This window comes from Mercenaria mercenaria, chromosome 1 (assembly GCF_021730395.1).
Source record: "Mercenaria mercenaria strain notata chromosome 1, MADL_Memer_1, whole genome shotgun sequence".
Taxonomy (NCBI): Eukaryota; Metazoa; Mollusca; class Bivalvia; order Venerida; family Veneridae; genus Mercenaria; species Mercenaria mercenaria.
Window position 1 is genome coordinate 111,346,693 of NC_069361.1, and position 15,886 is coordinate 111,362,578.

Here is a 15,886-nt window from a genome sequence, read left to right on the forward strand (position 1 = left end):
TATATCGGAACACTTTTTTTCTGTTGAGGTCCTATCAAGGGAGTATAATTTTTTCCTTTCAAAGAAAAGATGATTTTAGCTCCAATTTACAGTTCACAGAGAAAGAATTGTCACAAACACCTACATTTATAAAGTAAAAGAATAAATAAACTAGAATATTTCAAAAACTTGATAGTTATTGCCAAATTCAGAAATACATGAAATATATGAAATTCTGATCGAGATTTCTCAAATGTTTCTTTTTCTTTGATTTTTTTTTTACAAACAAAACAACAAGTTTTACAATATGTCTGGCCAATGAAATGCAAAGATTTAAAACCAATGCAGAAATTTGTTGGGTACTTTTATCTGGGGAACACATTTTCTAAAACAGAAGTTTTAGTGTTTCAGTCAGCGAGGTACAGAAAGGGAATCAAAATAGTAAAAATAATAATAAACAAATTTAAATGAAAATAATATATAAATTTTAATGATAAACTATGCGATAAAACAGTTATAATATGTAATGCTCGTGTGTTACCAGGATATATCAAAGCTAGGGGTACGACTCGGTATTTTTCTCTTCACATATCTGTCTCGGCCTACCGGCCTCGACGATATGTGCAGGGAAAAATACCCTCGATGTACCCCTAGCTCTGATATATCCTGGTAACACACTCTCACACATACTATAACTATTACGTATTACGTAATCTATGATACCGATCTTGTCTGAAAATCACCAGAAGTTTTCCCGAAGTTTTTGTTTCTGTGAAGAATACCCAGAAGAAGACGATAAGATATACACGCTTTAAATGATCCATGATCCTCCCACGAGAGGACGTTTTGGGATAGCGTGATAACTTTTGACTGTCGCTGTCCCGTCTTGTATTTAATTGTTGCCTTTTAGGTTCGGTCGATATGCGGATTTCGACCTGATAAAAGCGATATCAACCTCACAGTATCATCATTTTGTTGCATATTCATTTTTACTTATAAAATCATACATATTTTGTTTGTTTGGCTGAGAAAATTTGAAAATTATTGACGTATTTCAAGTCATCCATTAGTGACGTCACAATAAGCCCTACGGAAAATATTGACAGATGTTCCATTTCAACTAAACTGAGCTGAATATTCAGTATATAATAATTTGAATTTCATCAAATTCACAGGTTGAAAGTGTACTGCTGTGATTTGGAATTTACTAATGTGACTTTTGATTTAATGGTTATTTTTTTGTTACCCTTACAGTTAAATGTTTACTTCATTGCCGAGCGGAAACTGTTTTCCTCTTTGATATATAATTTTTATATCCAGTCCAAAGCGGCGTATACAGTCCAAAGACAATTCTTCATATAAGCTTGCTTTACACAAAGTTTGGTGACAATAAGTCAATCCTTCTAGTTATAAGCCGGAAACCGCCTTTCTGATAGATCTAATCACACTGAAAATATCCATATTCTGTCACTGTGACCTTGACGCTGACCCTACGACATAAAAATGACATTTTTTTCATTATAAAAGTTAGGCCCAGACCGGGATTTTAACTTCAATAATATAAAATGTACATTAGACAAACGCTTAGGCCCACTGCGCCACCAAACGTAGGGCAATGGTCGGAAAGCGCCATGGTAACTAGAGCAAAATCTAAAACGATGACCGCCATTTGCCTTATGAAGATTCGATATTGATTGAAATTTCAAAGTTCAAATTCATTCAAAATACTTTATGGCAGTTTCTTAAATAATGGCGTCTTTACGTGAAATTTTAGGTGAAATTCGACGTCAGTTTTACGTGTTTTGCGTCCATAAATTGCTTGCCTTCCATGTGAAGTCGAAATAAACTTGACAAATTATATGAGTATCATTGGAGATATACTGTTAAGACAAACTTGAAAAAAAGTTTGTTTGCCATGTTTTCGTTTTATACCTGTACAAAAACGCTGCTTAAAAAAAACCTGCCAAGTACATTTTGTGCTCCGCTGAAAAAAAACACACAAAAAAAACCGAAGTTAGTAGTCATTTTTGAAGATTTATTGCAGCTAAATGGAGAATAATATAGAACTGAAAAAATACCAGTCTATCGGAAACATGGTCAACTTAATTTGTGAAAATTTCATAACTGTCCATTGAAAAATGGTGGGTGGCGCATTCTACCTTAACATGAAAATGCAGGTTTGAAATGCAATTTTTTCGTTAATATAGTATCAAAATACTGGCTTTAACCTAGCATTTGAACTATTGCCAGTTCTGTGGCATTGTGACAGAGGGTCTTTAGACGTTATGATTAATAGGCGGTAACCCAGGTAAAGTATGCTTTTTTAAAAAAACAATTGAGAAGCTCCAGACTAACACAATTAAAATGAAGGCGATTGATACAACAACCACACGTGTTGATAAGCAGTTATTTGCGGTTTCACTACCACATTTAGCTCGCTCTGAAACAACTGTTGTTGGTTTCTACGCAAAAGAAGGGTGCAGAAATCAGGGTGACTAACCCACATGACTTTTGAGTATCGTAAACACGAGGAAAAAACGCTCGACCCATGTCACATAATTGCTAGTAATTTCTTTGCTACTTGATGGATTAAAAAAACAACAACAACAAAAATCATCGAAGACGTCCGCCAGACTATCAATTCTGTCTTAAATTCCAGTATGTACATTACCTACATGTTTGGGCCATGCGAAATGTTTAAGAAATGTATCAAGAATGTTTGACTGAGACTTTATGGCAAGAAATCACCAATTTTCCTGTCTTCAACGCCTTTCATTTTTTGACATCTGGCTCACTCGGGGCGTTGAATTCTTTATGTGAAGAAACCATCCAGCTGGCTTACGGAAGTTCGGTGGTTCTACCCAGGTGCCCAATCCGACGGTGATGAAATAATGCACAGAGGGGCACCTGGGGTCTTCCTCTACCATCAAAGCTGCAAAGTTGCCATATATGACCTATAATTGTGTCGGTGCGACGTTAAAACCCAACAAAATAGATATAAATAAGTAATAAAGAGATTATAAGCAAAAGTGTTACCTTAATTAAGCGATTTTCCATTTGTTTACGCGTGAGCTGGCCTCTCTGAAGATCCCACTATCAAATGTTTGTTATGGATTTTGATTAGTGAAATTTTGAACCAGTTACTCTGTGCGCCATAGCCAGATGAATAGAAAGCGTTGTTTCTGGAGCTAATGGCACATTTTTGTCGAAAATAAAACGTACACAAGAATGAAGTGCATATTTTAAAACTTGTTTCGAAAGCATATTTTTAAGTGGGTAAAATACGTGTAGCAAGCCATTTGTTTTTGGACGTTGTGAGATTCAGCCAAATTGATAACGTTGACGCCTTGCGGTTTAGGCCAAAAAAGCACAAGTTTGTTCTGTACATATAAAGTTCATTCGTGTTTTGAAAGTTACAGATTAAGAGCGTACGGATTTAAACAAGAAACAGAACTGAGAACTATGACAGTGGAGATGCAAAACGTTTTGCGCGAACAGAAGAGGCTCCATAATTCCGGGCATTATTCTGTCAAACATCGAAGCGGTGGAAAAACTACTACTGGCAATTCCCAAAGTTATGTATAGATACCAACAACAGGATTTGGTTAAAATATCAGTAAGAGAATATTTGTATTAACTTCTTCCTGAAACCCGTAACACTTTGCTCAGAAATATGTTACCAAGGATACTGTAGGAAATCATCTCTTAGCGTGTTCAGCATCCTTAGACGTGATCTGATCTCCATCTGATACATGCGTGGAAGTTGTAAGTCACTTGCAGAGAACAGATTCATACTGGTAAGGAACCGTGGAGAGTGGCAGGGGTCGCTGACTTCGGATCTCTTCTTGCACCTTTCCGATGTGGGTTTGAAAACTCACTTGGGTTGTAGAGTTCTTCATGTGACGAAACATCCAGCTGAATTACGGAAGATCGATGGTTCTACCCAGGTGTCCGTTCATGCTTGAAAAAAAAAGCCTGGAGGGGCACCCGGGAGTCTTTTCCCACTATAAAACTATAAAAAGCTGAAAAGGCCATTTGAAGTAAATTATGTTCATGTGACTCTACCCCTCCCCCCCCCCCCCCCCCCCCTCCCCCTTTCTCCTCCTCCTACACACACACACACGCGCGCACGCACGCACGCACGCACGCACGCACTTGAAGGAAACGAGAAGCACTGTTAAGTTAGCTCAACTGACCGCTGTATAATTGCCATATGGATTTTGCAGGTGTGTCTCTAAATCACGCCCTATCCCACCTCCTATCACCTCACTTCCACCCCGTGCCCCCCCCCCCCCCCCCCCCCCCCCCCCTCCTCCCTCCCACACACACATAAAAGGAATCCAGAAACAGTGTTACCTTTTATGATTATTTCCTAAGTTATAACTCTCCTTCAATGTGACATAGTAGGTCATTTATGTAATCTGTTCGTGCGCATTGTCAGATGTAATGAGTTATATCTTAGCTCTTAGCTTTGTTTAATAGATAACAGCACACAGTTTGCTTCAAAAGTGTCCTTAACAACCGTAAGAAAACTGGGGTTAATACCCAGATCGTTTACCCAACAATTATCGTTTAGTCGTACTTATTTTATCGATGTCTTGAAACGTTTGTTATACAAAACAAATAACATCCGGAGAGTTACTCAAACAAGCATCTTCTCAGTCACTAGATCAAAATCATTGGAACACTTGTCTTTTGGGGGTTTTGGAAACCAAAAAACCGGGGAGGTACTCAAACAAGCATCTTCACAGTCACTGGAACAAAATCATTGGAACACTTGTCTTTGCGAGGTTTAAAACGAATAACATCCGGAGAGTTACTCAAACAAGCATCTTCTCAGTCACTGGATCAAAATCATTGGAGCACTTGTCTTTGCGGGGTTTTGGAAACAAAAATAAAAACGGGGAGGTACTCAAGCAAGCATCTTCACAACCACTGGATATATATTTTTGGAATATTTAAACGGAAGAGAGCTTTATTCTATTACATCATACATGATACAAAAATGATTCGTTTCTTTCCAAGTTTTGACATTAGCTTAGCAAAATTTTAGTGTTGAACTGTAGACCGATCAATGGCACAAACCTAGAATTTGTCCACCATTATATGTCGCAACACCAACGCTAAATGTCGCACTGCCTATTTAAAACTAATACATACATCAACAATTCTTTGTATATTTTTTTCTATTTTATTTTATGTTGTAAACATGAATCTTCAATTGTAAAATAATGTGGTGTTAGCTTTAAGCATGACGAAAGTCACACTCATACATTCTTGTATACTTTTTCGAGGGCAGCAGACTTAATATGTCAATGTTTTACAAATAATTATTTTATGCTAATTGCTGATGCATATAGAAACAAGAGGTTTGTGATGGCCCTTGATCGCTCACCTGAGTTTCACAGCTTGCTTGAAGAGTTTTGATAGAGGGTCACACAAGAAAAATACTTGTGAAATTATTTTGAAATAGAGCTAGCGTTTTCTGACAGGAAGATTTTAAAGTCTCCGGTTGGTAATGACATTGTGTGTTTGTGGGTGTGGGTAAGAGAGGGGAAGGGAGTGAATGATGACACGAATCTATGACACAATACCAACATATAGTAAACAAATGGAGGAGTGAGATGGGTAATGTGGACAAGGATGATGATGATGTGATACTAAGAGACAATTTCCTCAAGGTGTCCGCTCCTGCCTGAAATGATACACGGAGGGTCATATAGGATCTTCCTCTGCTACTAAAGCTGGATAGTCGCCTTATGACCTTATCTGTAAAATTCCAACAAAGAAATAGCGATCATAACCAATTATAAGGAAATCATTCGAATTTTACAGCTGTTCTGGTACAAAACACAGGAACACTGTTTAGGTTAACTGGTTAACTGGCTGCGGTTATATGATAAGTGTCACGAATAGGTTTAAGCCTTTCATATGCACCCCTTAACATGCACATTCATTCTCGAGATCGGTGCAGTTTGCTTTATTCGCACGTGTATTAATATGCAATTGATGGTCTTTCAACATATCGGGGTTCGATCCTTCGATGACAACGCCTTTTTATGTCGCATATATCATACATTTTCATATTACAACAATATGTCTTGTAGCAGATGTTTCTGAAATGAGTCAGACTGGGCTGGGCTAGGTCAGCCTGTGCTTTTGATAGTAGATCATTCATTTTTTTTTTAATATTTGGTATCGTGTTGGGAAGTTGTCGGCAACTATCTAAAACAAGTGTTAAATTTTAGTTTTATGACATCTACATAAGAGTACACTTTCTTATGTTTTTAGTTAAATTTTCTCGAGCGATCGAAATAAGATGTCGTAAGATTGAAATAAGATGTCGTGCGCCCGAGATAAGAAGTCGTGCGCTCAAGATAAGATGTCATGCACTTTAGGTAAGATGTCGTGCTCTCGAGATACAATGTCGTGCGATCAAAATAAGATGTTGTGCACTTGAGATAAAATGTCGAGTTCTCAAGATAAGATGACATGTACCCGAGGTAATACTTCGTGCTCTCGAGATAAGATGTCGTGCGATCGAAATAAGATGCCGCGCGCTCAACACGAAAAGACGCGTGACACGACGAACGACAATGCGACATTAATGTCGTGGGTCGTGTCGCATTGTCGTGTGCGTCGTGTGATGTGTCGTATCGTTTTGGCATGTGTCGTATCGCACGTCGTGCGTCGGCCTAAAAGAGTTTACAACTACAGTGCGACATTACGCACGACAATACTAAAGGAAAATCCCACACAACATGCATTAATGTCGCTATATCGTGTTGTATTGTCGCCCTTCGTATCATGTGTCAAGCGTCGTATCGCATTGTTGTGTTTCATGATGTATGTTGACCGTCTGCTCGTCTAGGTCGATGTACGACATGTGTTACACCACGCGACAATACGAAACGATGTGCGACATTACGCCCGATACATGATACGACGGACAATCGTGACTTTTTACTGAATCATAAACCGAGATGCACGATGGTGCGATGACGAAAACACGATGGTGCGATGGCACGATGATGAAACAACGATGGTACGATGGTGAAAACGCGATGGCATGATAATGAAATCGCGATGATGCGATGGTACGATGGTGAAATGTCGATGTAATATCGCGTTTTCATCATCGTACCATCGCATTTTCGCCATCGTATCATCGTACTATCGCGTTTTCATCATCGTACCATCGCGTTTTCACCATCGTGCCATCGCGTTTTCAACATCGTACAATCGCATTATCACCATCGTACGATCGCGTTTTCACCATCTTACCATCGCGTTTTCACCATCATGTCATCGCGTTTTCAACATCGTACCATCGCGCAGGAAGGTCTAACATCGTCTTCCGGTGGTCATGCGCAGTGGTACAGTATATGTGTCAGTAAAATACAGACTTGATACAATCTCATTTTAACATTGCACTATGTACTTTATACATCCTAACAAGAATAAGCCGAGTTTGAATAATATCATGTGACTACTACACCCAGCTTTTTATTTACTTTTATGCATACATAAAATACAAAGGACTTGGCCATGATTTTACAGTTTTAACAAACTGAGCACTGAACATTTTGTAAAACATTTTGCAAAACACCAGAATCTAAATGGTAAATTTATTCCCACAAAATACATTGAGATACATTCATCTATTGTTGACAAAAATACAAGTGCACGGAACTACCATTTCTAACCGGAAGGCGATGGTACGATGGTGAAAACGCGATGGTACGATGTTGAAAACGCGATGGTACGATGGTGAAACCGCGATGGTACGATGATGATAACGCGATGGCACGATGGTGAAAACACTAACGCACGATGGTATAACGCGATGACACGATGGTGAAAACGCGACAGTACGATGGCGAGAACGCGATGACACGATGGTGAAAACGCGATTGTACGATGGTGAAAACGCGATGGCACGATGGTACGATGATGAAAACGCGATATTACATCGACATTTCACCATCGTACAATCGCACCATCGTGCATCGCGGTTTAGTATTAAATAAAAAGTCACGATTGCCCAAACGGAACACCGTAGTTTTCCGCAAATGTCTTTGTTTTTGGTTAACAATCTGTGAAAACTTCAACCATTTCTTTTAACAGATGTATATTTTCAGAGTAGCTGTGTGAAATTTCCGGTTTGAAAGAAAGTATTAGCCGTTAGGAGTCAAGCATGAAATAATCTTACATATAATACACAACGTAGTATCTACTGTCTGATCAACCAAATCCGTAACAGACGTTTTCATGAGTTTTAAGATCCAACTAAATGTTACACATCATTCTACAGGCCATTAGAGTTGGTAGTAGGAACTTGTAGAATTTTTAGGGTATCTCAAAAATCATTTCAATATAATAATGAACAAAAATGTAATTTAATTAGTTCTATGAGAATTTCGAAAAGAATCCAAAACTGTTATGCATGCATATATTCTGAACATTTCTTACAGGCCCAGCGAAAAAGGAGCCATATTTGCAGCTTTTCTAAATATCATCACGGTCCAAAATCGAATGTAATTAATAATGAAAAACATTATATCAAAAAAAGTTTTTTTATGATAAATTCACAACTAAAAATATTTTCTAATTACCTCTCATTGAGTTTGTTTAGAATGATTTGTTCATTATATCTTATATCTAAAGAAGGAAACGAAGTAAAATTGATACGGAAAAGTTAGATTAAACAGTAGTTATTGACAAGGCCTACGTGAAAAAAAAACACCACGTGAATTCCGTGCAGGCAAGGTATACATGCTTACGGACACTTCTTCCCGTACAATTGTATATTAGGTATTTACATATTTGCGAAGCAATGATGTCAAGCACACGGTAAGTTTATATGTTTTTATTCATGTAATGTGATTTTAAAACATGTTTATGTTCTCGTGTGGAAGACCTGGGAAGAACATGTAGTGTTTGATTCGTCTGTCCGTTAGTCCGTTCGTCGCACTGTTGTGTACTCATTCAGGCAACAATTTACATCCAGTTCAATCGAAACTTGGTGTTTAAGGTACTTCCGCCATCTTGAATTTAGAGTGACTTTCATTTGAAGTTTGAAAATATAATGAACAAAAGCTTTCAAATGCAGCTGTTCCAGAATACAAAAACAGCTCAGTTTGCAAGACCTGAACTAAAAGTAGCTGTATAAAAAGTAAAACTAAAATTTGGAAATAGACAAAGCAGATATTTTACCTGTATTTTTCCAAATTTTTGGTTAGATTTATAAATCCTTTCAAAATACTTTATTAAAAATTCATGAATTGCAAAAGTTAGTTCAAAGTTTCAATTAGTGCATAGGAGAATTGTCTTACTGAATATAACTAAACTTATTACAAAATCTGTTTTCAAATCTGACCACCTCATGTATTAAAACGAAAATAAATCTGTACATATTGCTATTTTCAGCATACATGAAAGTAGTGCAATGTGCGGACAATGATTTTTGTACGTATGGTGTACCAAACTGCCTAAAATTGTAAGACAAGTCTCAGACTGAATGTGAACAAGATTTGGCAACGATCCAAAATTCTTTTCAAAGTATATATAATCTCTCACTAGCTTAAAAATAGCTAGTGAGAGATTATATATATTTTCAAATTAGTTCAAATAAGTTTAACATTGCTTGTGTGATTATAGTTTGGGTCTGGATATACGATGATGATGATAAAAATATACACAGGTGCGTAGTAGTTTGGGCTGGAGGGGTTGGGGGTTCCAGACCCCAAGTGTCTGTGATATTTTATTCCTTGAAATAAACATGGCGGCGAAATATTTTAGAAAAACTGTGCACGTGTTTTGCGCATTAGAATGTTTAACGACAATTTCTTGAAAAAGTAACGCTCGTGTGCACTATTTTGGCATTTCTTTGATTTGAAAATAAATATTTTATAGCAATTTAGGTTGCATACGATACCAAAATTTTGCACCAAAAATGTTCACTCATTTTCCTCCAAAGCACCGTGGAGATAGGGTTCAGCGTAGCTTTCATGCTCGCAATTTTACCTACAGATATATCTTTTCAACTTTTATCATACATTTTTGTGTCCTTGCATTTCGAAAGCTGTTTCGAGGGTTCTGATTTTTCACATGAATTTCTAATTTCAATTTGCGGAAATACCTTAATATCGACATGAAGCGGACAGGTGGACAGGCGGATAAGCGCTTTCATTTTTTGTTGTGTTTAACGTCGTACCGACACAATTATCTGATTATAGGTCATATGGCGACTTTCCAGCTTTGATGGTGGAGGAAGACCCGATAAGCGCTTTCAGTGTTTATGCTAAGTTGTATGCATCGAGAAGTTGGCACTGACATCGAAGATCGAAAATCGAAATTAAATTTCTAGCCAGCTCGAAGATCGAAATTCAACATTCAATATCAATTTCGTGCTAGCTTTTAACTTCTAGCCAGCTCGAAGATCGAAATTCAACATAGAATTTCGAGCTGGAATGAATTTCGAGCCAGCTCGAAGATCGAAATTCAGATTACCAAAAAGTTGAATTTCGAGCTAGGGTTGAATTTCGAGCCAGCTCGAAGATCGAAATTCAAATTATGAAAAAATTGAATTTCGAGCTGGGGTTGAATTTCGAGCCAGCTCGAAGATCAAAATTCAAATTATGAAAAAGTTGAATTTCGAGCTGGGGTTGAATTTCGAGGCAGCTCGAAGATCGAAATTCAGATTTTGTAAAAGTTGAATTTCGAGCTGGGATTGAATTTCGAGCCAGCTCGAAGATCGAAATTCAGATTTTGTAAAAGTTGAATTTCGAGCTGGGGTTGAATTTCGAGCCAGCTCGAAGTTCGAAATTCAGATTTAAAGAAAAAGTTGAATTTCGAGCTGGGGTTGAATTTCGAGCCAGCTCGAAGTTCGAAATTCAGATTTTGAAAAAGTTGAATTTCGAGCTCGGGTTGAATTTCGAGCCAGCTCGAAGATCGAAATTCAAATTATCAAAAAGTGGAATTTCGAGCTTGGGTTGAATTTCGAGCCAACTCGAAGATCGAAATTCAGATTTTGAAAAAGTTGAATTTCGAGCTGGGTTTGAATTTCGAGCCAGCTCGAAGATCGAAATTCAAATTATCAAAAAGTTGAATTTCGAGCTGGGGTTGAATTTCGAGCCAGCTCGAAGATCAAAATTCAGATTTTGAAAAAGTTGAATTTCGAGCTGGGTTTGAATTTCGAGCCAGCTCGAAGATCGAAATTCAAATTATCAAAAAGTTGAATTTCGAGCTGGGGTTGAATTGAAATCCCAGCTCGAAATTCAACTTTTTCAAAATCTGAATTTCGATCTTCGAACTGGCTCGAAATTCAACTTTTAAATTGAATTTCGATCTCAACTGGCTCGAAATTCACCAGTCGAATTCATTTTGTAATTGAATTTCGATCTTCGAAGCTGGCTCGAAATTCAACCCCAGCTCGAAATTCACTTTTTCAAAATCTTGAATTTCGATCTTCGAGCTGGCTCGAAATTCAACCCAGCTCGAAATTCAACTTTTTCAAAATCTGAATTTCGATCTTCGAGCTGGCTCGAAATTCAACCCCAGCTCGAAATTCAACTGTTTCTTAAATCTGAATTTCGATCTTCGAGCTGGCTCGAAATTCAACCCCAGCTCGAAATTCAACTTTTTGAAAATCTGAATATCGATCTTCGAGCCGGCTCGAAATTCACCCCCAGCTCAATATTCAACTTTTTGATAACTTGAATTTCGATCTTCGAGCTGGCTCGAAATTCAATTCCAGCTCGAAATTCAACTTTTTGATAATTTGAATTTCGATCTTCGAGCTGGCTCGAAATTCAACCCCAGCTCGAAATTCAACTTTTTCAAAATCTGAATTTCGATCTTCGAGCTGGCTCGAAATTCAACCCCAGCTCGAAATTCAACTTTTTCAAAATCTGAATTTCGATCTTCGAGCTGGCTCGAAATTCAACCCCAGCTCGAAATTCAACTTTTTCAAAATCTGAATTTCGATCTTCGAGCTGGCTCGAAATTCAGCCCAGCTCGAAATTCAACTTTTACAAAATCTGAATTTCGATCTTCGAGCTGGCTTGAAACTCAACCCCAGTTCGAAATTCAACTTTTTGAAAATCTGAATATCGATCTTCGAGCTGGCTCGAAATTCAACCCCAGCTCGAAATTCAACTTTTTGATAATTTGAATTTCGATCTTCGAGCTGGCTCGAAATTCAACCCAGCTCGAAATTCAACTTTTTCAAAATCTGAATTTCGATCTTCGAGCTGGCTCGAAATTCAATTCCAGCTCGAAATTCTATGTTGAATTCCGATCTTCGAGCTGGCTAGAAGTTAAAAGCTAGCACGAAATTGCTATTCAATGTTGAATTTCGATCTTCGAGCTGGCTCGAAATTTAAAGCTGGCTAGAAATTTAATTTCGATTTTCGATCTTCGATGTCAGTGCCAACTTCTCGATGAAGTATGTGTATTTTTGTACTGTTGAACACTTACATATCACAACTATAACTTGGTATACGTCATCAACTGATCAACATGTGATATTGTCATGTGTATATTGACCAGTTTGTACCTCTACTTTTCGAAGAATGTGTAGAGCCATTCCACTTGCCCACTCAATGGCGTTCTGCGTCAGTGTCTGTGTCGTGACACTCCAATCCACCTAAAATCATTTTTAGCTCGACTATTTGTAATTTGTCAAAATAGAGCTTTTGTTAACACCATTTCGTCGGCATCGGCGTCACCAAAGTATTTCATGAAGAAGGTTTCTCTGATTCTACTAGGCAAAATGTGTTTAAACTTCACATCATAAGATGATTCCAAAAGACAAGTTACATAACTAAGTAATGTTGGTTAAAGTTTGAAGCAAGCAGGTGTCCAAATGCTTTCAAACTTGACACATATCTTTTGCAGCAGTTGACCTCATAGGGCAAGTTATTTAACTCTACAAAATGCTATTACGCAAAATGCTAAGTACATCTTCATACATGTCTCCGGCGTCATGAGATTACCTTACAAGATAAATTACATAACACTTACTTATTTTGTTAAAATTATGCCCCCTTTTAACACAAAAGTTTATAAAGTTTTAACAGGACGTATTATTGAATGAACCAGACAGTGGAATGTATGAACTTGCTGGATATGATAGACCAAATACATGCATATCAAATTACTTTAAACTGTTTGTTTCAGAGTACTTTTGCTACTGGCCGCTTCCTTTATTTGCGCATACATTGTGCACGCTGACCATTACACATTACAGTTCGGTAAGTAAGTTCAAAGTACTTTTGATGTTGTTGAAACATGTGCATTTATCGAACCAACGCATGCTCATAGTTGGTTTGTTTGTACTAATTATACCCTCAGGTACTAGTATCTGTGAGCTATACTGGATTCCGGTCCGTACGTCAGTCCGTACGTCTGTAGACGGAAGTTGTCCGGGCTATTTCTGAGCAATTATTTGCCAGATTTCCATCAAACCTTGTAAACATTATCAGCACCAAGCCTAGTTGTGCATTTGCAAAGCGGGTTCCATTTGGATGATTTTTCACTTAGTTATGGCCTTTCTTTTCTATATATGTATATGGAAAAAAATGTTCACGCCATTTCTCTGTCCTTATATGGCAGACTTTTATCAAACCTTGCCATTGTCATTGGTACCAAGTCTATTTGGATGATTTTTCACTTAGTTATTGCCCTTTATTATTTTTTTTATATGTATATATTAAAAAAAATTGTCTGCGCTATTTCTCAGCAATTATTTGCCAGATTTCCATCAAACCTTATTATTATCAGCACCAAGCCTAGTTGTGCATTTGTAAAGCGGGTTCTATTTGGATGATTTTTCACTTAGTTATGACCTTTTTTTTCTATATATGTATATTGAAAAAATGTTCACGCCATTTCTTTGTCCTTACATGTCAGACTTTTATCAAACCTTGCCATTGTCATTGGTACCAAGTCAAGGTGTGCATGTGCAAAACATGATTTTTCACATAGTTTTGGCCTTTTATTATTTTTTTCTTCATATTTATATGGAAAAAAAATTGTCCGCGCTAATTCTCAGTCATTGTATGCCAGACTTTTATCAAACCTTGTTATTATTATCATCGGTACCAAGTGTAGTTGTGCATGCGCGAAGCACGTTCCGTTTGAATGATTTTTCACGAAATTATGGCTCTTTATTTGTTTCAAATATGAATAGAGTTACATTGGAAAAAACTTCAATTAATACTTTTCTAACATATTTCATATGCTGTTTAGTATAACTAGTTGATGACCCTCAGTGATTACATAGTCCCTTGACCATGACCTTGACCTTCTGACTTACTTTCTTCTTTTTATACGCCCGTCTTTGAAAGAGCGGGGCATATTATGTGAACACCCATGTCGGCGTCCAAAAGCATGTCCGCTCTCTAGATCAAACAGTTTTCATCCGATCTTCACCAAACTTGCTGACAATGTTTGTAGGCATAATATCTCAGCCAGGTTCGATAACCACCCAAATCGCCCCAGGCACTCTTGGATTATGGCCCTTGAATAAATCGAAAAACTGCGAATTTAGCCTTGTCCGCTCTCTAAGTCAAACAGTTTTCATCTTCTTCACCAAACGTGCTGACAATGTTTGTGGGCATAATATCTCGGTCAAGTTCGATAACCACCCAAATCGCCCCATGCACTCTTGGATTATGCCCCTTGAATTACTCGAAAACTGAGAATTTAGCCTTGTCCGCCCTCTAAGTCGAACAGTTATCATCCGAACTTCACCAAACGTGCTGACAATGTGGGCATAATATCTCGGTCAAGTTCGATAACCACCCAAATCGCCCCATGCACTCTTGTATTATGCCCCTTGAATTACTCGAAAACAGAGAATTTAGCCTTGTCCGCCCTCTAAGTCGAACAGTTATCATCCGAACTTCACCAAACTTGGTGACAATGTTTTTGGTGCATAATATCTCGGCCAAGTTTGATAACCACCCAAATCGCCCCAGGCACTCTTGGATTATGGTCCTTGAATTACTCGAAATCTGCGAAATTAGCCTTGTTCATTCAAACAGTTTTGATCCGATTGTCAATTTCATCCCACATGGAACCTCACAAATACCTTGATTCCTTCTCACTCTTTTTTGTTGGGTTTAAAAGGCATACAACATCAACATTATTACCTTTATGATACGTAACTGAATATTTTGAAGGGCGTATTTTGTGACAGTCCGGCACTCTTCTTTATAATATTGTCATAAAATTTGGACCACTTGTACAATTTTGAACACACATGACTTTCAGTTACCTTGATTTTGACCTACTAAACTACTTTCTTCTTTTTAAGGCACAGCAATGAAATTGGTAGATCTTACACAGTTTTGCACAACATTTTTTTTTGTGCATCTTTATACATTTTCTCCCTATACAATATACAAATGCAATAGATCATATGTTCAATACCCCTGTTCCTCCGACACTAAACCGCTGTCTGGGGATATTCATCACTATTAGTTATAGATCTTGTTTTATCTGTGCTCGACTGGGCTGAATTGAAACAATTTGTGTCCGTTGATCGGTATGGAAAGAGGTGTTTTGTATTTTGTTTATTTAACACCCAGCAAACAAGGTTTCAGAGGATATAGAAATCACTTCGTCCCGTCCGTTCCAATGTTTTGCTTCCCTTTAATATCTCAAGAAGAACGCTTAGACCTATAGGCGTCAAACTTCATAGGATCCGATAATTGCCTGTGGTAATTAGAGGACTCCTATTGTTTTTGAGGTCAGTGGGTCAAAGTCAAGGTCGCAGTGACCTTGAGACTGAAAACAGTTTCCGATCGGATACTTAACAACGCTTTGGCCTACATGCATCAAATTAAATAGGATGATTGCCTGTGATCAATAGATTTGGGGTCAGTAGGTTAAAGGTCAA

The 15,886-nt window shown here is 37.7% G+C and overlaps 1 protein-coding gene across 1 annotated transcript in view; it reads left to right on the forward strand.

Moving 5' to 3' along the window:
* Positions 1–8,720: 8,720 nt before the first annotated feature.
* The window catches only part of LOC123526488 (uncharacterized), a 58,591-nt gene continuing 51,425 nt past the window's right edge, over positions 8,721–15,886 (forward strand). Inside the window, exons 1-2 of the mRNA XM_045305664.2 lie at positions 8,721–8,832; positions 13,162–13,235. Of these exons, the coding sequence (XP_045161599.2) occupies positions 8,816–8,832; positions 13,162–13,235 (91 nt within the window). The 5' untranslated portion in view covers positions 8,721–8,815. The remainder of the gene's footprint in view (positions 8,833–13,161; positions 13,236–15,886) is intronic.